Raw genomic sequence first — 22,232 nt, 5'->3', positions numbered from 1 at the left:
TATGTTGATATCTGAAATGTCAAGGTCACACTTTGAGTTCAAAGGTAAAAAATGGCCATAAATGAGCTTGTCGGGCCATAACTATGTCATTCATTGTGAGATATTAAAATGACTCTGTACATTAATTTTGTTGACAGTCATTGGACAGCGTGTCATGCAAAAGAATTTAAGAGTTCAAAGGTCAAAATGGCCATAAATGATAATGGCATAATAATTCTTAAAAATTGCCATAAATAAGCTTCTCTTGTTTTATGAAGACAGCATGCAAAATATTCTGTGTCAATGCAGCTTGTTGGGGTATATGTCACGTCTGTGATAAATACTAGTTGCTGTTTCTCTGCATGTGATATGTTGGTGTTTCTCTGCAGGTGATATGTTGGTATTTCTCTGCAAGTGATATGTTGGTGTTTCTCTGCAAGTGATATGTTGGTGTTTCTCTGCAGGTGATATGTTGGTGTTTCTATGCAGGTGATATGTTGGTGTTTCTCTGCAGGTGATATGTTGGTGTTTCTCTGCAGGTGATATGTTGGTGTTTCTCTGCAGGCGATATCTTTGTGTTTCTCTGCAGGTGATATGTTGGTGTTTCTATGCAGGTGATATGTTGGTGTTTCTCTGCAGGTGATATGTTGGTGTTTCTCTGCAGGTGATATGTTGGTGTTTCTCTGCAGGTGATATGTTGGTGTTTCTCTGCAGGTGATATGTTGGTGTTTCTCTGCAGGTGATAGTGCGTCGCAATGGCAAGGTGATGCTGTGGTGTAAGGGAGCTGACTCTGTGATCTACGAGAGGCTGGACAGATCCTGTCACGACATGCAGGAACTCACCACTCACCACCTAAATGTAAGCAGACATGCAATAGGCATACATTTGAGCACTCTGGGGATACGGGGCTTAATGCATGTCCATATAGTGTATTCCTAGATTAGCCTGTGTGCTGACATCACAGGCTAATCATAAAGGACATTTTCAGCCTTTACTGAAATTTGCTAAGAACAGACTTCCTTTTTTATGCCCATGGATTGAAAGATCAGGGGTATATTGTTTTTAGCCTGTCTGTCTGTCTGTCATTCATTCATTGTGTGTCCCAAAACTGTCCATTTTTAAGTTATTTATAGAAAAATATCCTGTGTGATTTACCTACCGGTAGGTTATGAACATTTTACTGTCATCTTCAGGAATTTGCTGGGGAAGGTTTGCGTACACTGTGCCTTGCTGTCAAAGATATCTCAGATTCCGAATTCGCCTCTTGGTCTGCAAAGTTTAAGGAAGCCAGGTAATTCTTATGACGTGAAGCAATAAACCAAAAGTAAAATATTAGGGGAGATAATGAATTTCATCTTTTTTGCATATACCAATAACTAAAATGTGTAAGATAAAACAGGTACCATGTATGCTTTTATGCGTTCATAATAAGCTAAAAGAACAAGGTTGCATCAGGATAACTAAAATGCTAGAGTTATCAAAGTTCTAGAGTTATTGGCTAAAGTAATGACTCATCAGGGCTCATGGTTTATGCTTTTAAAGCCTCAATATCTTAACTTATCATCAGGAACACTAACCTTCTATCTCCTCATGCCCCATTTCTCTGTTGCCCACAGCATTTCCATGGAGAATCGAGATGACAAGCTGGATGCAGTGTATGAGGAGATAGAGACCAACCTGATCCTGCTGGGGGCCACAGCTATTGAGGACAAGCTGCAAGACGGTGTGCCAGAGACCATTGCTAATCTGGCAGTGGCAGGCATCAAGATCTGGGTACTCACAGGGGACAAGCAAGGTTGGAAGTGGTTTTGTTTATCAACTCCAGAGGTGTGATTTCTCCTCTTTTCTCTTATTTCCTGCATTTCAATGTCAATTTGGTTTTAAAAAATAAGTATTTACTTGGCTGAAACTATTAAACAATGTAAATTAAGTGTTTTTCCATCCCTGGTTTCCAACGGCGCACTGGCCTATAAGGCTTGTTGTGTGAAAACTGGGCTTAATGCCCATGCATTAGCATCGTACATTGGCTTAAGAAATAAGATCAAATTATGTTGTACATTTTATTACATTGTAATCTGTCAAAGATTGGAGAATGTTAGTGAATCATTAGTTCACTTCACAAGCAAACGTGTATTTTATTTCTCCATTCAAAACATGAAAAATTAAGAAAATTTATTGATTTCATTTTAATCTCGGCCACTGGTAAAAATCTGTTTTATATGACCACTCATGAAATAAGAATATTAACTTACACTGAAATTAACCAGTATCCTCTATATTTTTGGGCCTCATTCTAGAAAACCTGGGCAATTGGTAAAGTGTTAAGTGTCGTCTCAAATCTGCCTGTACAGTCAGCACAGGCAAATCACTGAAAACAATTTCTGCTTTTCTGGATTATTTGTATGCCCCTGGATCGAAAGATCAGTGGTATATATTGTTTTTGGCCTGTCTGTCATTGTGTGTGTGTGTGTGTGTGTGTGTGTGTGTGTGTGTGTGTGTGTGTGTGTGTGTGTGTGTGTGTGTGTGTGTGTGTGTGTGTGTGTGTGTGTGTGTGTGTGTGTGTGTGTGTGTGTGAGTTTGTAAAACCTACCAACCGGGGAAAATCGTATGAATACACACCAACAAACCGGGGAACACCTACCAACCGGGGAATTCCCCGGTTGGTTTTAGGCGAAAATCTCTAATCTACGTGTATGAAATACCAAACTGTCAATTTAAATTAGAAATCCAACGCCTTCCCCGATTAGTGGGTTTGTGGCATGCACAAACTATACACAAATCTTGACCAAATTACAATCGAGTGTGTATCCAGGCTAATAACAGTTCCCCGGTTGCGCTGTTTAAAAATCATACACTCGGTATTTATATCATTTAGTGAAAGTATGTTGGAAAAATGGAGTTTCGAGCGAACAAACGCATTAAACTAAGGTAAGTTTTTTAATTTTATTTACAACTTTCAATTACTATTAAAAAGCGTTTTTATGTAAACGTTAAAGTAATACTGGAAGACGAATTCTAAAGATCGATTGATATAATATCATTTGATTACAAAGCTTGTTTTATGGTACATATTTCACGAATATATTTTATAAATATACGTTAAACAAAGTAAAGCTCTAGGTAGTTTTTCGTTATATATATATTTATATATATATATATATATATATATATATATATATATATATATATATATATATATATATATATATATATATATAGTGGAGCTATCCTACTTACCCCGGCGTCGGCGTTAGCGTGAGCGTTAGCGTGAGCGTTGGAATGTTAAAGTTTGCGTACCACCTCAAATATTGTCTATGTCCCTTGACATATTGCTTTTATATTTAGCATACTTCTTGACCAACATGACCCCAATCTATAAACAAGAGCAGACAACTTTAACAAGCATTTTGTAAGAATTATGGCCCCTTTTTCCACTTAAAATATGCATATTATTGATAAATCTTTGTTAAAGTTTACGTACCACCTTAAATATTTTCTATGTCCCTTGACATATTGATTTTATATTTTGCATACTTCTTTACCAACATAACCCCAATCTATAAACAAGAGCAGACAACTGTAACAACCTTTTTGTAAGAATTATGGCCCCTTTTCCACGTAGAATATGCATATTATTGATAAATCTTTATTAAAGTTTGCGTACCACCTCAAATATTTTCTTTTTCCCTTGACATAAGGCTTCACATTTTGCATACTTCTTTACCAACATGACCCCAATCTATAAACAAGAGCAGACAACTGTAAAAAGCATTTTGTAAGAATTATGGCCCCTTTTTCACTTAGAATATGCATATTATTGGTTATTCTATGTTAAAGTTTGCGTACCACCTTAAATATTTTCTTTGTCCCTTGACATATTGCTTTTATATTTTGCATACTTCTTTACCAACATGACCCCAATCTATAAACAAGAGCAGACTACTGTAAACAGCATTTTGTAAGATTTTTTGGCCCCTTTTTCCACTTAGAATATGCATATTATTGGTTATTCTATGTTAAAGTTTGCGTACCACCTTAAATATTTTAATTGTCCCTTGACATACTGCTTTCATATTTTGCAAACTTCTTGACCAACATGACCCCAATCTATAAACAAGAGCAGACAACTGTAACAAGCATTTTGTAAGAATTATGGCCCTTTTTCCACCTAGTAACTTTGAATATTTTGTTAAATTTTGTGTTTACATCGACTTTACTTCTAAAGTATCAAGGCTATTGCTTTCAAACTTAAAATACTTTCTTACCATCATGAGGGTACTGCACCTGGCAAGTTGAATTTTACCTTGACCTTTGACCTTGAATCTGAAGGTCAAATTAATAAATTTTGATTAAATTGCCATAACTTCTTTATTTAGGATCAGATTTGATTCATACTTTGACAAAACAACGCTTACCTGATATACCACAATGGACTTAACCCAAACCATCCCACACGCCCCACCCTAGAAATCCTCCCCCCCCCCCCAAAAAAAAAAGACTTTTTGTTTTCCTTATTTTTTTTAACACGTTAAAAAAAACTTTTTTTTTCTTAAGACTGTCCAACCATCCCACCCAAGCTATTGCTATCAAACTTGAAATACAATCTTATTAGTATGTTTTATGTCTTTACAAATGTTCACTAGATTGTGGAAAACATAACTGAACTCAGAATCGTCTATAATGTACCACTTCTTTAAAACATAAGCGATCAATATGTTTCAATTATGGTCCTCTTCCAGTTAGAATATGACTATAGTACCTTGACCTTATTGAATATGAACAATTTTTTCCATGGTGGCTTACTTTATACTATCAAGAACTTGAATAGTCGAGCGCGCTGTCTTCTGACAACTCTTGTAGTTTTTTCTCATCGACATTTCCATTTTAACATTTAGTAGCCAAAAGGGGCCAAGTCCCCTTGATCTCGCAAGAACGTACTGCCAGAATTACGTTGATCCACCAGGTTTTGAAGTAAAAACCGTAGATGATGTCATAGGTACAAATATTTTTGTATATGGTTATGTTTAAGGTCGTTTAGAAATTATAAAAGAATATCGTAGCCCCTTTCCATTAAAAAGAAGAAAACAAACATGGACTATTGGGTTACTTAATACTGGGCAGATATATGGAAGTAGCATAAAAATTTATTGATTTTTTTATGAATAAAACACTATTGGCGCCTATATCTAGCCTTCAATTATATGACCAAAATGATTATTAATATAAAATGTCTACAAATATTAATATTTCAGGCGAATGAGTATTTGCCACTAAGCCTTTTTAAAAAGGAGACTTTCTTCTCGAATACAAAGGAGATATGGTAACACGAGTAAAGCATGCACGGCAATTAGAAAAGGAGTATGAAAAAAAGGGTCAAGGCAGCTTCATGTACTTTTTAAATACAGAGACAAATCTTGCTGGTAACTACAAGTTATCTTTACTTTGCACATCAAACGTTTAAATTACGCCATTAGAGGAAGACTTATCTTTAGTTTTTTTCACCATAATAATTAAATATGGCATGCGCGTTATTTTAGTTTAAAGCATCAGAATTGTTTATTTAAATGTCTTATTCAGCATTGACGCTACCAACGATATATTTCATGAGGGTCGAATGATAAATGATGCCGAAAATGGAGACGCAAAACAAAATTGTGTAATGAAAATAGTTGAAGTCAACCAAACTCCCCATCTATGCACTATCGCCGACAGAGACATTGCAATTGGCGAGGAACTCCGATATGATTATGGAGTACCAACACTTCCATGGAGAAAGGTACATTCTATTGTTAAGATGTCATCTATGATGGATTTATCACTGATATTTATCACATTTTAAATTAGCTTTAAATGTCTTTTGAATTATCAATTTTATAAATATAGCAAATCAGTTTTATGATTACATTCATGTTCATTCAAGAGTTGTTCATTTTAAAAACAGTCAAATATCTTTTTGCCGTGAATTAAAATGTTTAATCATTGAACGTCGTCAAGCTCTACTTTAATGCGGTCTGTCTGATAATGTGTAATTGTGTAATTGTTATTTGAATTTTCAGAAATGCACGGAGCAAACAATGGGTATGTTTTACAGTGATTTGTTATTACTACACATGCATTAATACAAATGCGTTGTACTTAATGGTTTCATAACTAACGAACTTTCTAACACTGACTAGATTATGTGTAATACCAATTTTTATTGTTGTTTTGAATAGGCAACACAATGACTACTAGATCTACGGACAGCCAGGAACCAGGACAAACAACATCCATACACACGGAAGAAGTCAATGAGACGGTTTGTAATATTTCGCAAGGTCGAAGCTACTAAGGTGTATTTTTTTGTTGGTTTTGTCTTCAGTGAAATGGGCGTAATTTTGCCTTACTAAGGCGTATTTTCTGGTTAAATACCTTTTAGCCGTGAATTAAATGGTTTATCATTGAACGTCGTCAAGCTCTACTTGAAATGCGTTCTGTCTGATAATGTGTATTTGTTTTTTGCATTTTCAGAAATGCACGGAACAAAAAAGGGTATGTTTCACAGTGATTTTGTTATTACTACACATGCCTAAATACATATTATGAACATCATGAAATTATTGTCATTGTTGTACAAGGAATTAATGTCAATGTGTTGTACTAAATGGTTTCATGAATAACGAACTTTTTAACTCTGACTAGATGATGTGTTATACCATTTTTATTGTTGTTTTGAATAGGCAACACAATGACTACTAGATCTACGGACAGCCAGGAACCAGGAAAAACAACATCCGTACACACGGAAGAAGTCGATGAGACGGTTTGTAATATTCCACTATGTCGAAGCTACTAAGGCGTATTTTCTGGTTTGGTTTAGTCTTCAGTGAAATGGGCGTAATTTTGCCTTAAATTATATTGTGCCAATATTTATTCCGGGTGATGCTAATTGGTATTTGGGCTTAAAGGGGCCTTTTCACAGATTTTGGCATATTTTGAAGTTTGTCATTAAATGCTTTATATTGATAAATGTAAACATTGGATCTTAAAAGCTCCAGTAAATAATCAAGAATATAATTAAAAAAAGGAAAAAAAAGTAGCCGGTACCAGGGCTCGAACCAGTGACCCCCGGAGTCCTGGAGTTAGTCTGAAGTAAAAACGCATTAGCCCTCTCGGCTATTCCGCCGGGTATAGACTGTTAAAGCGTTTTATACCTTATATAAGCAATCTTCGTTGTTTCGTAAATTTAAACGACAAAAACAGAACTCTCCAAATAATTCAATCGTTTCGCGTTGCAACGCTTTATAATTTTCGGGTTTTCAAATCGTCAAAAGATACATATAATGGCTATATTGGACTATGGTATATGTTCAGTAATACTGTTTCCTCACAAAAATCATAACTAAAACGAAAATTTGCGAATCTGAAACAACTTTTTTTCAATTTTGTCACTTTACCAAACCGTGAAAAGATCCCTTTAATATAACACGTACGTCGATGATCATTATATAAACATGTTATAGCACACGTTATGCGAATTTTAAAAGAATGAAATATTGTTTACCAGTTGTAGTTACTTTGAACTACTTGTCTTGCAAAATCTTCATATACACAAAGAATTTAGAATTTACACCTGTCAATGAAACTGGTGAGCTTGTGTATTAACCACTGTAGTCTATAAACATCGACTTCATCATAATCACAAAAACGTTAATTATCGCTTATCCAAGAAGTGTAATATCATTAATTTTAATTTTCAGTATAAGACTTATACGCTGCCACAAATTGACAAATGACGATGGAGAATAAGATGGATGTTTAACAAAACTCGAAAAAGACCTGTGCCGTTATTTTTACCGTACAGAGATTATTGCAAAACGAGGTCGAATATCTGCAGTACTGTTTCCAAGGCAGGTGAAAGAAAATATCGACCTCCTGATACGCAGCAGAAATTCTCTAACAAACTGTTTCAAAAGTTAATATCTTTTCGCAACAAAATCTGCATCATCGCATATTCGTGGGACAGATGTATTACGTTCGATTGCAATTGACTGTGGAGCTGAACATCCGGAAAGGCTTCGTTCTACAAAGTTAAGGAAACATATTGCCACAATGACTCAGCTTTTTAACTTGTCTGAAAATGAATTAGACATTCTAGCTAAATTTCTTGGTCACGACATTCGGGTACATAGAGAATTCTACAGATTACCAGATGGAACTTTGCAGGTTGCCAAAGTCAGCAAGCTGCTTATGATGATGGAAAGTGGACAAATTACCATAAATTCTGTCGATTCGCTAGAAGATATTGATGTTGACGACGAATGTATTGAAGGTATGTCGCATTTTCAGTGTTAAATTCATACAGTAAATTTGTATAATGTAAATAATGGGCTCATTACCGAACTTGATAACCTGAAGTGATAAAAAGAATTACAAACATTTTTCTGAAATATACTTGTGTTATGCAAGGCAATTCTTTTTAATCGGAGACGACCAGGTAAGGTGGAATGTAAAGTCTACACTCATTTTGTGCTCAGTAAGGTTTACATTGGCTACTTCTAATTTTTCAATTTCAATGCACTAACTGCATATTTATTTGGTGTGCTTCGGTTGTTTCCATTATTGTTATATTATTAACTATATATAATTTTTGATCTTGTGATTTACACGACAGATGAACAATATTCTTCTGAATCATCAGAAAATGAAAATACTGAAGACCTTGAAACTCTTCTTCCCAGCACCAGTCAACCAGAAATAACAGACAAAGGTATGCATACACATGTGAATGCATTTAAGTTATGTATCTCCAAGTTTCTTATGTTTCTTAGAACATGATTTGCTTTCATGTAATTGTTTGATTCATTAGGCAAAATAATGTTTCCAAATTTATCGTGTGACATCGATGTCATTATCAGGTGCCGTAAGTACCTGGACGCTTTTGTCGTAATCTTGCTATGAAAAATTGTACTGAAGTATATATATTTAATATGAATATCTTACACATGGCAGTTAGCGACGTCATATGGTGTTTCATTATCCATGTACAGAAAAGGGTACTTCAAATACCAGGAGAACAAAACAAGCAGCCAAAAAGCAATGGAGTGAAAACGAAAAAGGAGCTGTTCACAGACACTTTGATCGTTTTTTTGATAATGGGTAAATTACCAGGGAAAAAAGAAATACTTGCGTGTATTGAAAGTGAGAATGACCTTCACAACAGAAGTTGGAAAAATGTCAAAGACGTTTGCAGAAATTTAATTGAAACAAAAAAGCGACGGGGACTTTTAACTCAAAAAAATATTACACATATAATGCACGTTTAGGAGAATACGTTAAAGGATGAAGTTGCTACATGTGTTTTGTGTGTTTTCTTGTTCTATATACTCTTTTCGAAAACGATATATGTGTGCTTATTGTTTTTGAATGTTTTATTAATACGGTTCAGTCAAAAACGATATTTGTTCATAATCATATCGCCGAACAAATTAGGATTGGTATATAGTTCGGCCAAAGAGTGTTTCTTTGTACTTTCTATTACGAGTTTCTACGAGTTACTCACTATACAAGTTATTTTTTACCCTAAACTTGGTGAATATGAATGAATATAGCAAACATGATAACAAATCAATCTAGAAGGCTAAACGTTCAGAGAAGGCACAAAAAAATTCAGTCGGATAAATGGAAACAAACATTTTGTTCAAGCATAACAAACAAAAACTTTAAGATTTAATAAGATAAATGTAAATAACATAAAAAACTACTGCTAAACTACTGCTACAATGTGATAAATACAAATGAATATTTTGTCAATTTTACAAAATTTGTTTTGAATGACAGGTGTCTGACTTGCAGTTGAGTACTTAATAGTTATTTTAAAGTAAAAATTTACCAAAATGTAAATTATTGCGTAAGTATTGCACTAGAATTGATTAAATGGTTGTTAAATATTACAATAATTTCCTACACAGATTTTTGTGCATTTGTTTTGCGTGTAGATATTCACATTAACTATCAATTCACATATTTGCTTTGTGTATATAATGGTATGTTTATATGTTTTTCATATCAAAATTGCTTGATCTACAAAAATTCGCGAGGAGTTATGCATTTTTTCCCATGTTTTTAATTGAAGTTTATAATTCAACGGCGATGAAAATTACTAAGATGCCAGATTTAGTTATGTTTTGTCTCATTTATGGTTAAAGATCAATTAACATACCCATTTCCCAGACTAAGATATTGTTAAAACAATGTATCGCGTTTGCGACTGACCTCTTTTATGCATTCTAACACAAGCTATTTACTTGTTTTTTCGAATACTCTTCATATACACACACTTGAACAAGCTGTAGATTACCAAGAACAAAACATATTTGAAACATATATTTATATGTGATATGTAAATATATGCACAATGGTAATAATTCATCATGTTTATACACTTTGCGATATGATGCTATAATTTCGGTTGTTTTAGTGATTAATCATTATGTTAACCATGTTATCCGCCATCTGGAATGTAATTGTTTTGACATGTATGCGAATTTGATCTTGTTCGATTTGGTTCTGTATATTCAGAATTGAGTCACACTGTTATAATTTTCCTGTTGGTACATATTATTTTTAAGTTGGCACCAACAAGGGTCTAACAATTGATCCACATGTGCACTCCCAATAAGTATATATACTATAATGTAAGTGATTTAAAATAATATTAAACTACGTGTTTGATAAGTGTTTGCTTTGGTTCATATTTAATTATTAGTGTTTTTATATAATGATAATGCTGTCAAAGTCAGCGGTGATTATACGTGTATAACAACATTAATTATAACTTTTATATTGTTTTCAACAAATAATATATGGATGACACATCGGCATAACTTTTCAGTGCTTAAAATACACTCTTTCTATTATATTTTATGCAAAAATTAGGTACATACGTTGGTTAACATAAAGGTAGTTTGAACAAAATACGTTAATCCAACTCTTGAAAAAAAGGTGTTTGGTTTGCAAGGGAAAACAAAGCGATTGCCAGTGACTATTTTCCTAAAAATATAATCTGTTATTTCGACAGGTAGAATTATATGTAAGTTCATTATTAACGTTAACCCGTTTTTGGCATTCTCTACTCAAACAAGTGCATACATACTGTATTTTTTTAATATAGCACATGTGTAATGGTATCACAGATGTAGAATTGGAATACATATATTATAACGATAAATACTGATCATCATTCAGATTGACCTACTGCCGTAGACTAAGTCACTGGCGCATCAAAATGCATTGTTATCAAGTCGTTTTGCTCGTTTACTAAACTATTTAGTTTCTCAGGCCTCGCCACATTCGTTGTGAAACGTTCATGATTGTTTAAAGTTACATATTTTATTATTTTTGAAAATGCAATAAATGTATTTAAGACAATTTAAGTGAAGTGGAAGTTGCCATGCGTGTGAATGAATTTTCTGATGTTTACCTGTTTCAGGGGATTAAATGCATTAGTTATTTTATATTGTCAGAGTAAGGACAAAGTAAATTTACACTACTCAATCTACATGCATATGGGCAGTTCTACTTTTAGGATAAAAACTTCATAGTACGTGGAAATCGTGAATGTTTTTTTCTGATGGAAAAAAGGAATTAAACAAATAAGCCGCCTCCCCCTCTCCTTCATTCTGTTTGACAAATAGCGTGGCCGGAAAAAAATAACATTATTTTTTAGTTTTAAGAACGAATTGTATTCATTTGTTGATTAATTGCACCATGTTTGTTATGGTATAATGCAGCACTTGCATGCTTGTAGTCGGCTTATAGCTAATGAAGTCATAAATGTATTGTTTGATTTGCGTTATGTCTCTTATGCTTATTTTGATGTGAATAATATTTGAGTCAATCAAATAAGGCATTTTTGTATAACTTATATAAGGTCATATGATAAACATATTTAATTTAAATATTGTTTCATACATATTCTTTTCAATTTTTTGTACTAACTTAAATATTATCCATGAACGTATATGTACCGTTCCCCAGTTGGAACACATTGAAGTGCCACAGTTGGAACGCACTAAGTTCCCCTGTTAGTATACACCATTCCCCTGTTGGTACACATTGAAGTTCCACAGTTGGTACGCACTTAGTACCCCTGTTGGTATACACCGTTCCCCAGTTGGCACACATCGCAGTTCCTCATTTGGTACGCACATAATTCCCCGGTTTGCATGTAAAATTTTCTTTGATTTACTACCCTATTTATCATAATTTTTATGTCAAAATCGTATTTTAGGTTCGAAACTTGTCTGTTCTTTATCACTTTCAGCTTTCTAGAGTATGTGGAAATGGTGGTCCCCGGTTGGTAGGTTTAGAACACATTTCCCCGGTTGGAAGGTTTTACAAGTATGTGTGTGTGTGTGTGTGTGTGTGTGTGTGTGTGTGTGTGTGTGTGTGTGTCCCAAAACTTTAACCTAAACTAAATTTAACCTTGGTCATAACTTTTGCAATATTCAAGATAGCAACTTGATATTTGGCATGCATGTGTATCTCATGGAGCTGCACATTTTTAGTGGTGAAAGGTCAAGGTCAAGGTCATCCTTCCAGGTCAAAGGTCAAAAAAAGAAATTAAAAAACTTCAACCAAAAATTTAACCTTCTTCATAACTTTTGCAATATTGAAGATAGCAACTTGATATTTTCATGCATGTGTATATCATGGAGCTGCCAAATTTTGAGTGGTGAAAGGTCAAGGTCATCCTTCAAGGTCAAAGGTCAAATTTATGGCTTCATTGTGTTTCTGACAAACACATCTCTTGTTGTTTAAAGGAAGTCTTTTAACGGAAAACAAATGTTGGCGGAAATTGTCCTCCCTGATAAGCCTGTGCGCCTAGTCTGGGCTGACACTTTATGCTCATTCATTAAGCGCAGTTTACCCATAATGCATCTCATATATGCAATATCCTATTCAGAGACTGCTATCAACATTGGCTACTCATGCCGCCTGCTGACAGATGAGATGGAGGAAGTGTTCTGCATAGACGAAGAAGACATGGCTAAAGTGGAAGAGCAGCTTGACAAAGCCTTGAAGGAAATACATGATAAGGCAAAGAAAAAGCCTCACAGCGATGATGTGGATCAAGTAAGGTATGGTGGAAAGCATTCTTATTTGTGTAATTTTCAATTGTCCTCTTTGCTAGAATGTTTGAACAGGTTCTGCTCCATGGCAAAAAATGGCCAATTAGCATAAATTGGAATTTGTGTGTTAAGTTTTGTATATTGGACATATTTTCTTAAATTCTTGTCCAATCTTCATAAACATTGAGACAAATTTCCTTGGAGGGTCTTTTTCTCGTAAGTAAAGTGGCCGCCTAAATTAAAAAAAATAGGAATGCATATTATAGCAATTTTCTTCTTATCAAACAATTTCACACGCATTTCTTTATTTGAACGGTATTTTGTATCTCTTGTGATTTAATATCGTCACATCACATTAAAATAAAAATGTCATATTCGAATAACTTGCATTATAATTCCAATGTGGACAAAAATTATGCCAACCATCATGTTTTCGGGCAATAAAAAAACTTCAGGACAAGTGCATCATAAAATACTCATAAAACTATGAGAGTTCAGAAGTTTGGTTTGAGTCTTTAATAAAGAAAATGCAAATCAGAGTCAGCAAGCAGGCTGATATATTTGACTGTGAATTTCAGGTTTTCCAACGGTACCACCCCATCTGGTGCAGCCTACAACACGCAGGAAGACAATGCTGGCATTGTTGGGGAGTTAGAGTATGGACTGGTCATTAATGGCCATAGTCTGGTGCGTTGGTGGGGGAAATTTTGAATAAATAAAAATTTGCTCTTAAATTTATTTCATTTCATTCAGTTAACTGAGAAACATAAGCTAACATGGTTTGCACAAAACTCCAAAGGCCAAGCTTTATCGTGAAGGAAATATTTACTCAGGAAATGAATATTTCAGAACAAAATTTCAATGTAAATTAGGTGATTTCTGCTAAAAAAAGAGACAATAAAAAAGTATACCAAAGATTTCTTGAGGCAGCATTGTGTTTACAGGCCAGGACCAAGTTTCTGTACAATAAAATGACCTTCTTTTAGGCTCATTGCTTGAAGCCAAGTCTGGAGATGAAGCTCTTGGACCTTGGATGCCTTTGTAAGGCTGTGATCTGTTGTCGAGTGACGCCCCTTCAGAAGGCACTTGTTGTAGATCTAGTCAAGCGCAACAAGCAGTCTATAACTCTCGCAATCGGGGATGGTGCTAACGATGTCAGCATGATCAAAAGTGAGTGTCAAGAGATGCTAGATGTATTTTAGTTTGAAAAAGTATTGGCCTTAAATGATGGTTTTCAACAATTTTGCTGCAGAGCTTTATTGTCCTTGGCTGCTAATTAGGAGGAGTATATTTTAACAAACTTGAAATTTCTTGAAATTCCTAAATGTAATTATTTTTTCATGGTTTCCTTTTTCAGCTGCCCACATTGGTGTAGGGATATCAGGCCAGGAAGGAATGCAGGCCGTTCTTTCCAGTGATTTCTCCTTCGCTCAGTTCAGGTACAGAAATACTAGACTCTGATCTACTTTTGTTTATAAATATCCTGATTCATGTGATTTACAGTAGACTGTAAGCCATGAATATGTGGGATTTATGTGCCTGTCCATTTGCATTTCTTTTGACACGCAGTTTACCCGTAAGCAACCTTTCAAAATTAAGGTATTCAATAAATATGAAAACATCTTGTTGTTACTGGAGTTTTGAGACAAAAGTGGAATGTGGTGGCATTCATGATTTTAGATTTGTTCTGTATTTAAAAAAAAAGGCATAATATTCTTCATTAAATAAATTCTGGATTAAATACACAATGTCATCACGAAAACTTACATGCGACAAATCAACCTTGACTCCAAAATCAACATTTTGCTTGCAAGAGGACTGCAGTTAACTGCTTTCTGTGCAGGTACCTGGAGCGGCTGCTTCTTGTACATGGACGCTGGTCGTACCTTCGCATGTGCAAGTTCCTAAAGTACTTCTTCTACAAGAATTTTGCGTTTACTCTATGCCACTTTTGGTATGCTTTCTTCTGTGGATTTTCTGCTCAGGTAAGTGTTTTGATTCAAGTCAGCAGAATTTCAGCCATATGCCTTATCTATTTATAATAATAAATATTAACATTTAATAATCATATGTGTTTTATTTCTCACACCCTGAATCACCAACTATTGCTAGCCATTACTTTGTATACTCTACTAACTTAAACTTTTTTCCTGGATTTCTGTTGTGCTGCTACCTATGCGATGTATTATCAGCAATTTGCAGAAGTGCATCTTGTTTTTGTTAAAAAGTAGCATTAAGCATGTACAGTTAATTATTGGCAAGCTATTTTTTGTTTCTGATTTGCAGACCTTGTTCGATCCCTATTTTATTTCGTTCTACAATGTGATGTACACCTCATTCCCTGTTCTTATCCTGGGCATCTTTGATCAGGTATTTATAAACAGTGTGTGTGCCTTCTATTTAGTTTATGAAATTTGTCTCCCTTTGATGAGTTTGCAACAAAACTGAAATCATCTACACTGCGGTTTATTCCATAAAGACAATTTACTTGAAACAGAATTTTGATTGTCTTACATGACTTAGGCAATCATGCAGTAAGAATGCTAACTAATCCATTGCTTACATTTTTATGTCCAGTCTAGTACTGTGCTGAAATAGTATATTTTAATCAAATGAATACTTCTGTTGTTATTTGTATGTTTATAATAAATCTGTTTCGCATTTAAAGTGCCTAGACAGGGTTATAAAGTTATCCCTTTTTCCGTTACAAGATTGCATATAAAACATTGTGTTGCTCTACATCAGAAACTTTCTTAGGAATCTCTTCAATACTTGCAGATCTTTTATTATAATTAAAAACACACACACTATAATGTGATCGCTACCAAAGATTTGATCTTATTGCCAGAAAGCTTTTATCTTTAGACAAACTCAAAATATAATTATTTTAATTAGAAGTGAGTAATAAATTAGTTTGATGAGCTTTGTGTTGCAGTATTGTTCCTGTTCAGAAGATATATTTACATTTAACACACAGCTATCTTGAGGTCTGTCTCAACATATAAAAACTAGATGTATAAGTCTTGCCCTATGGTAGATGTTGCTGCCTACATTTGACATGTAATAATTCTTCAGGATGTTGATGACTACTACTCTTTGAAGTATCCAAAGCTTTACTATCCTGGCTTAGTCAACATGCTCTTTAACAAGAAAGTCTTCGCCTTAAGTGTTCTGGAGGTAAGGGTAATGTGAGGTATTGATAATACTATAAAAACATTATTGGTTCTAAATTTGAATTGGTTGATTTCTCGAAAACTTTTCCAGTGTTTTTGTGTTTAATTCTGTGACAAAGCAGTTAGAATGCTGGTTACAAAAACAATAACAATTAATTCATTAATTTCATAGTTCATTAATTTCATTCATTAATTCATGTTTTGCTGCTTCATGTATAGTTCATGCTATGTAAATGTTTTTCACATGCAATTGATACTTGTGATATTTAAGCTCAACTTTTTATGCCCCCGGTGGGGTGGCATATAGCATTTGAACTGTCTGTCCGTCCGTCTGTCAGTCCGCCGAAAACTTTAACATTGGCCATTACTATTGCAATATTGAAGATAGCAACTTTATAGTTGGCATGCATGTGTATCTCATGGAGCTGCACATTTTGAGTGGTAAAAGGTCAAGGTCAAGGTCATCCTTCAAGGTCAAAAGTCAAGGGAAGTGATAAGCTTTAAAAAGGTGATAATTTCTAAACCTGCCAAATGATAAATTGAAATTTTATTTCAAAGCGGCGCAATATGGGGCATTGTGTTTCTGACAAACACATCTCTTGTTATTTAATAGTTTGAGCTACCGGTATGTTGTTCACTATTTTCTCAGCATCTGATTAATGCTCTTGTTACAGTAAACGTGTTTTGAGTCATTTTGTTCTGAAGCAGAATTATGCCCTTTTCCTGTAATTAAGAATTGGGTTATGGTTAAAATATAAGACATCCATATAACTTTTTTTTCAATACATATACTCAATTGAGACTTCTCACATATGTTTGAGGTCATTGTGTTCAGTAACTCTGACCTGCAATTTAGCTGCATTATGCCCCTTTTTTAAATTAGAAAATCTCCATTAACTGTTTATTCCATAAGTATTGATTTGAAACTTCACACATTATTTTGGGTTTATTGTGAGGTCATTTACCCAGTTTTTCATAACTCAGACCTGCAGTTCAGCAGAATTTTGATCCCTTTTGTACTTATTCTTTACATTTGCATACTGCTATTTCATACCTTATTATTTACTACAGATATTGATAAGATATTGAAATAAAACGCTACGTATGTGTTCATTGTCTCTATGAACATACACTTACCAAAAGCTATAACTTTGACCATTTTTTTCAGAACATAAGTGTCTCATTTTTACTTATAATACATAAGAATGAAAGAATACACAAAAAAAGCATAAAAATGCGTTTTGTTAGAGGTTTCTGGCAAAAATTTGAAAATATCCAATAAATATTCCCAATTGTATGAATCAGCAAAGTGGCATGTCAACAGATATAAATGAAACCACAGTATAAAACTACTACAAATATCCAAGTTTAAATATGTCATTGTAGTCATTATTATAAAACGTTATGGAAAGAAAATGTACATTATACTGTCAAAGGGGAAAAATAGTTCAGCGCCCTTTCTTTTGACATTTCTTTTGCTATTTTTGAATAGAAAGTTTGCTCTGAAATGTTGACATATATTCCATTTTTGGATTCCTGTGGATGCTTAACAAATATTGGCACAGGGTACACAACAAACTGAACCCTTTGAATATAATATTCACATAAAGTATAACTCCAGTTTTGGATTCCTTTTGGATCTTTGCAAATCCTTGCCGCAAGCTTCACACCACCCCGTTTCTGTTCCAGGGTTTCATATCATCCTTGGTGTTGTTCTTCGTGCCGTACGGTGCCTTGATTGGAGCTGTTAGCCCCTCTGGATATGACAACAGTGATCTCCAGTTCTTTGGAGTCGTGGTTGCCAGTATTCTTGTTGTCGCTGTCAATTTAAGGGTAAGGTTATTGAAGACAAATGTTTTAATTTCTTTGTCAGTTTTATTTTAAATGTAACTTGCTGTTTCGAAATATAGTATTTCTATGTGATCATGACTTAGAGCAATTTACAAGTGTCTTCATAACTGTAACATACAGGAAGCTATATAGAAATATGTTATATATTTATGCCCCCCTTCGAAGAAAAGGGGGTATATTGCTTTGCTCATGTCGGTCGGTCGGTCGGTCTGTCGGTCGGTCTGTCTGTCTGTCCGCCAGGTGGTTGTCAGACGATAACTCAAGAACGCTTGGGCCTAGGATCATGAAACTTCATAGGTACATTGATCATGACTCGCAGATGACCCCTATTGATTTTGAGGTCACTAGGTCAAAGGTCACGGTGACCAGAAATAGTAAAATGGTTTTTGAATGATAACTCAAGAACGCATACGCCTAGGATCATGAAACTTCATGGTTAGATTGATCATGACTTGCAGATGACTACTATTGATTTTGAGGTCACTAGGTCAAAGGTCAAGGTCACGGTGACCCGAAATAGTAAAATGGTTTCCGGATGATAACTCAAGAACGCATACGCCTAGGATCATGAAACTTCATGGGTAGATTGATCATGACTCGCAGATGACCCCTATTGATTTTGAGGTCACTCGGTCAAAGGTCAAGGTCACGGTGACCCGAAATAGTAAAATGGTTTTCGGATGATAACTCAAGAACGCATACGCCTAGGATCATGAAACTTCATAGGTAGATTGATCATGACTTGCAGATGACCCCTATTGATTTTGAGGTCACAAGGTCAAAGGTCACGGTGACCCGAAATAGTAAAATGATTTTCGGATGATAACTCAAGAACGCTTTTGCCTAGGATCATGACACTTCATAGGTACATTGATCATGACCCGCAGATGACCCCTATTGATTTTCAGGTCACTAGGTCAAAGGTCAAGGTCACAGTGACAAAAATCGTATTCACACAATGGCTGCCACTACAACGGACAGCCCATATGGGGGGCATGCATGTTTTACAAACAGCCCTTGTTACCAATAATATGGCAGTGTATTGTGTCATACTTTTTTCATGGAACATTGCTGCTTGTATATATTTAGATGGAGATTTCATTGAAAATTAAAATGATAAATGTATACATATAGATTTCTGTTCTGTTTCAGTGTGCACTGGACACAAGTTACTGGACGGGATTCAGTCATTTCTTCATTTGGGGAAGCATAATATACTACTTTTGTTTCATGCTGGCCTTCTATGCTCCAGTGTTTAACTATTCATATCAAGGGGTTGCATACAGTGTGTTTTCATCGGCCAAGTTCTGGCTCACACTGATTCTGACCAATGTGATTTTGATTCTGCCTGTAGTAGCGTACAGGTTTTACATGACAAACATTGCAGCGTCTCTGTCAGACCGTGTGCGGATGAAGCAGAGGCTTACTAAAACGAAGGCAAGAACAAAAGACCTTCACGTCAGAAGAACTTCAACATTCCGTCGCAGTGCGAGGTCCATGCGTTCCGGTTACGCGTTTGCTCACCAGCAGGGTTTTGCTGCACTTATCACAAGTGGTTTGAATATGCGGGACCGGGTGGCTTCTTCGTTGAAGCTCAATAGCCCAGTGACGCTGACAAAAATGAGAAAGGTGGATGACACAAGCACTAGTGCATCAAACTTGGAGAAGAAAGCTACCAACGGTAACACAGTGAATGTGAAACCTTCCCACCCAAACTCTGTGGTAGATGGTGAGGAAAGGGTTATCCGTTCTGAAAGGCTGTGATTGTAGAGTTATTGTATAGAGTCATTGCTTTCAAGATTTTTATTGTTACCTATGTTTTCTGTGTTATATTTTATATTACTAAACTATTTTTACAGCTGTTTACTGACAATTATTATGGCCTAAACAAAATAAATCTGCTTAATTGACTATTGTAATAATTAAATATACTATTAACTGGTCTAAATATTGATTCATTATATTTATCATTCAGCTGTATATCATCACAATGAAGTCATTATAGTGTTTGTGTGTTATGTGAAGTTTCATCTCGAAGCCATTTGATTTGACATTTTTACCATGAGAAATTCTAACATGGATTGTTATGTTTTCACTTTTTCTTCATAATGTTTGATTTTAGAATGGTTCTTTATATTATTATATTAAATTTTTAGGCCAATATTTTGTTATTATTATGTTTTATCTTTTAGACCTAGAGGGGATTCATCATGGAAGTCTTAAGGACTTGTTTCTATTTTTCTGATGATATATACAAAACTGAAGAAAGAATCCTACTTTTTTAACATACAGCATTTAGTTTTGCATCCATGAATTCTTTGTGACATGAGAAATTTGATTAACATGTAATTTGGAATGTATTAACATATATATGTTCAATATATAATGGCAGTTATTTTGTCTATCAATTTATTTTTGCATTTCAATGTACATGTCTTTAATTTATGTGTTACACAAACAGTAAATGTAACAAATTAAACATATTATTTTCTGACTATATTTTATGGTGTTGATTTTATATTATTAATAAAACCTTTAATTGTTAACAGTCATTTAAATGTATTCACAGTTTTCATTGATGCACATACATGTTATTACGTTGCTGTGAGCTTTTGTGAAAATGTTTTGTTTAAAATAACAGAATTCCATATGTCATAGTTATTTAAGCAATTAAAGTTCATGTATTTGCAGTATATTTGTTTTGCTCAAAATCAATAAGCTTATCTTTCATTTATGGACTTTGAATACAAATTTGCGTCTATTCTTTTTTAACATTTTTGGTAAGGCTTTTATTCTTGTCATTTAGTACAATTTTTATTTTTAGCAAAATAGTATGAAGTGTTTTTGCACATGGTTCATGTGTCACAGGACTCATAAACAAGCACATTTGATCTCAAAATGGCCTACATAGAAATTACAAGTCACATGTAATTTGATATTAACAAATATCCATTTTAAAACATGTATTTTAAATATCTAAATTCTTATTTATGTTTACTAATTTTTGCTTAGCAGTATGCTATCTTGTTATACCCCCAAAATGCAGAAAAGTGGTGAATGCTGGCATCAACACGGACGTCTGTCTGTTTGTCTGTCTGTTCATAGACACATACTCGCGTAGAGAAGTAATCATTCACTTTTCAACCCACAACAGTCAAACTTGTTTCAATTAAGCCCTACAATGTGGATTTTTACTAAAATACACAATAAAATACTAGAGTTATGCCCCCTTTACACTTTAGAATTTCTGTTAGATCATTATTGTTAACAAAGACTAATAGAATAAACATACATCACTGAAATTTAACGTAAGGATGTGTCATATATATATGTAACCATGTGTAACGGCGCTCTATTAGGTTTTATACAATCATGGCCTGAGCTGAAAAAATGCCACATAGATCAAATCAATTAAATAGGCTTGTGTAACAAATTAATTACCAACATCTTTCTCTTAGGCCCAAAGGTTCAATATTTGGTATGTAACATTTATTCTGGTTCCCTAAAAACTTTTGTCAAATAATACTCGAAACTGGTCTCTCCCCAGTGTCAAATGATTAATTGTTACAACTTGCTTTGTATCACAATGTGTGGCGTCATGGAGTATTCGTTACTGCTAGGACTAGTTAACATTGTATAAGACGATTTATTGAAAATACAAGTGCGCTAAATATTTTGTGAATTTCTACTGTCGTGATTCTCGACATATGATTGAATGGTGTTCATGTTTACTTTTTTCTTTATCTTACAGGGGGCCTTCGGGTAAATCTTATATTTCCATTGTCACTGTAATTGCTATATTTTTGTACCATTTTCTGTTCATTATATTGGTTAAAGTTGTACATTTCCTATTCTAGTTACGTTACTACATCTGACATTATTACAAATAAACAATATAAAAGTGAATTTCTGAGTCACTTCTGCCCCTCCCCCTTCGATCCGCCTATGGAAGCGGGCGCACTCTGGCCTGGTTGCGACGTTCTTCGTGTTGACTTATCCGTATTATGTGCTCTTTTTTTAAGTTCGGTATTCACGTACATGAACATGAAATGTACATTTACATACACCGTAGTCAGTCTCAATGTTATATGGAACCACACAAGCGAAAGTGTGTTT

At 34.5% G+C, this 22,232-nt stretch overlaps 1 protein-coding gene and 1 long non-coding RNA gene across 9 annotated transcripts in view; both read left to right on the top strand.

Moving 5' to 3' along the window:
• Positions 1-22,022, top strand: part of LOC127850109 (phospholipid-transporting ATPase ID-like) — a 92,432-nt gene extending 70,410 nt beyond the window's left edge. For all 7 annotated transcript variants that reach the window (XM_052382882.1, XM_052382886.1, XM_052382881.1 and 4 more), the window contains 12 exons: positions 719-838; positions 1,174-1,271; positions 1,597-1,775; positions 12,927-13,101; positions 13,671-13,779; positions 14,079-14,262; positions 14,450-14,531; positions 14,936-15,077; positions 15,379-15,462; positions 16,168-16,269; positions 17,955-18,098; positions 19,269-22,022. In XM_052382882.1, the coding sequence (XP_052238842.1) occupies positions 719-838; positions 1,174-1,271; positions 1,597-1,775; positions 12,927-13,101; positions 13,671-13,779; positions 14,079-14,262; positions 14,450-14,531; positions 14,936-15,077; positions 15,379-15,462; positions 16,168-16,269; positions 17,955-18,098; positions 19,269-19,880 (2,031 nt within the window). In that variant the 3' untranslated portion in view covers positions 19,881-22,022. The remainder of the gene's footprint in view (positions 1-718; positions 839-1,173; positions 1,272-1,596; positions 1,776-12,926; positions 13,102-13,670; positions 13,780-14,078; positions 14,263-14,449; positions 14,532-14,935; positions 15,078-15,378; positions 15,463-16,167; positions 16,270-17,954; positions 18,099-19,268) is intronic.
• On the top strand, positions 1,816-11,888 carry LOC127850110 (uncharacterized). 2 transcript variants are annotated; one of them, XR_008035065.1, is made up of 11 exons: positions 1,816-2,908; positions 4,876-4,976; positions 5,233-5,400; positions 5,558-5,756; positions 6,037-6,058; positions 6,196-6,278; positions 6,491-6,511; positions 6,700-6,782; positions 7,720-8,291; positions 8,634-8,729; positions 9,010-11,888. It is a non-coding gene; the product is annotated as an uncharacterized LOC127850110 (long non-coding RNA). The 2 variants fall into 2 exon arrangements; XR_008035066.1 differs by lacking the exon at positions 6,037-6,058.
• Positions 22,023-22,232: the final 210 nt, after the last annotated feature.

This window comes from Dreissena polymorpha, chromosome 11, assembly GCF_020536995.1.
Source record: "Dreissena polymorpha isolate Duluth1 chromosome 11, UMN_Dpol_1.0, whole genome shotgun sequence".
In the NCBI taxonomy this organism is placed as follows: Eukaryota; Metazoa; Mollusca; class Bivalvia; order Myida; family Dreissenidae; genus Dreissena; species Dreissena polymorpha.
Note: the sequence above shows the minus strand (reverse complement) of the source record. Positions and strands in the feature narration are given on the sequence as shown.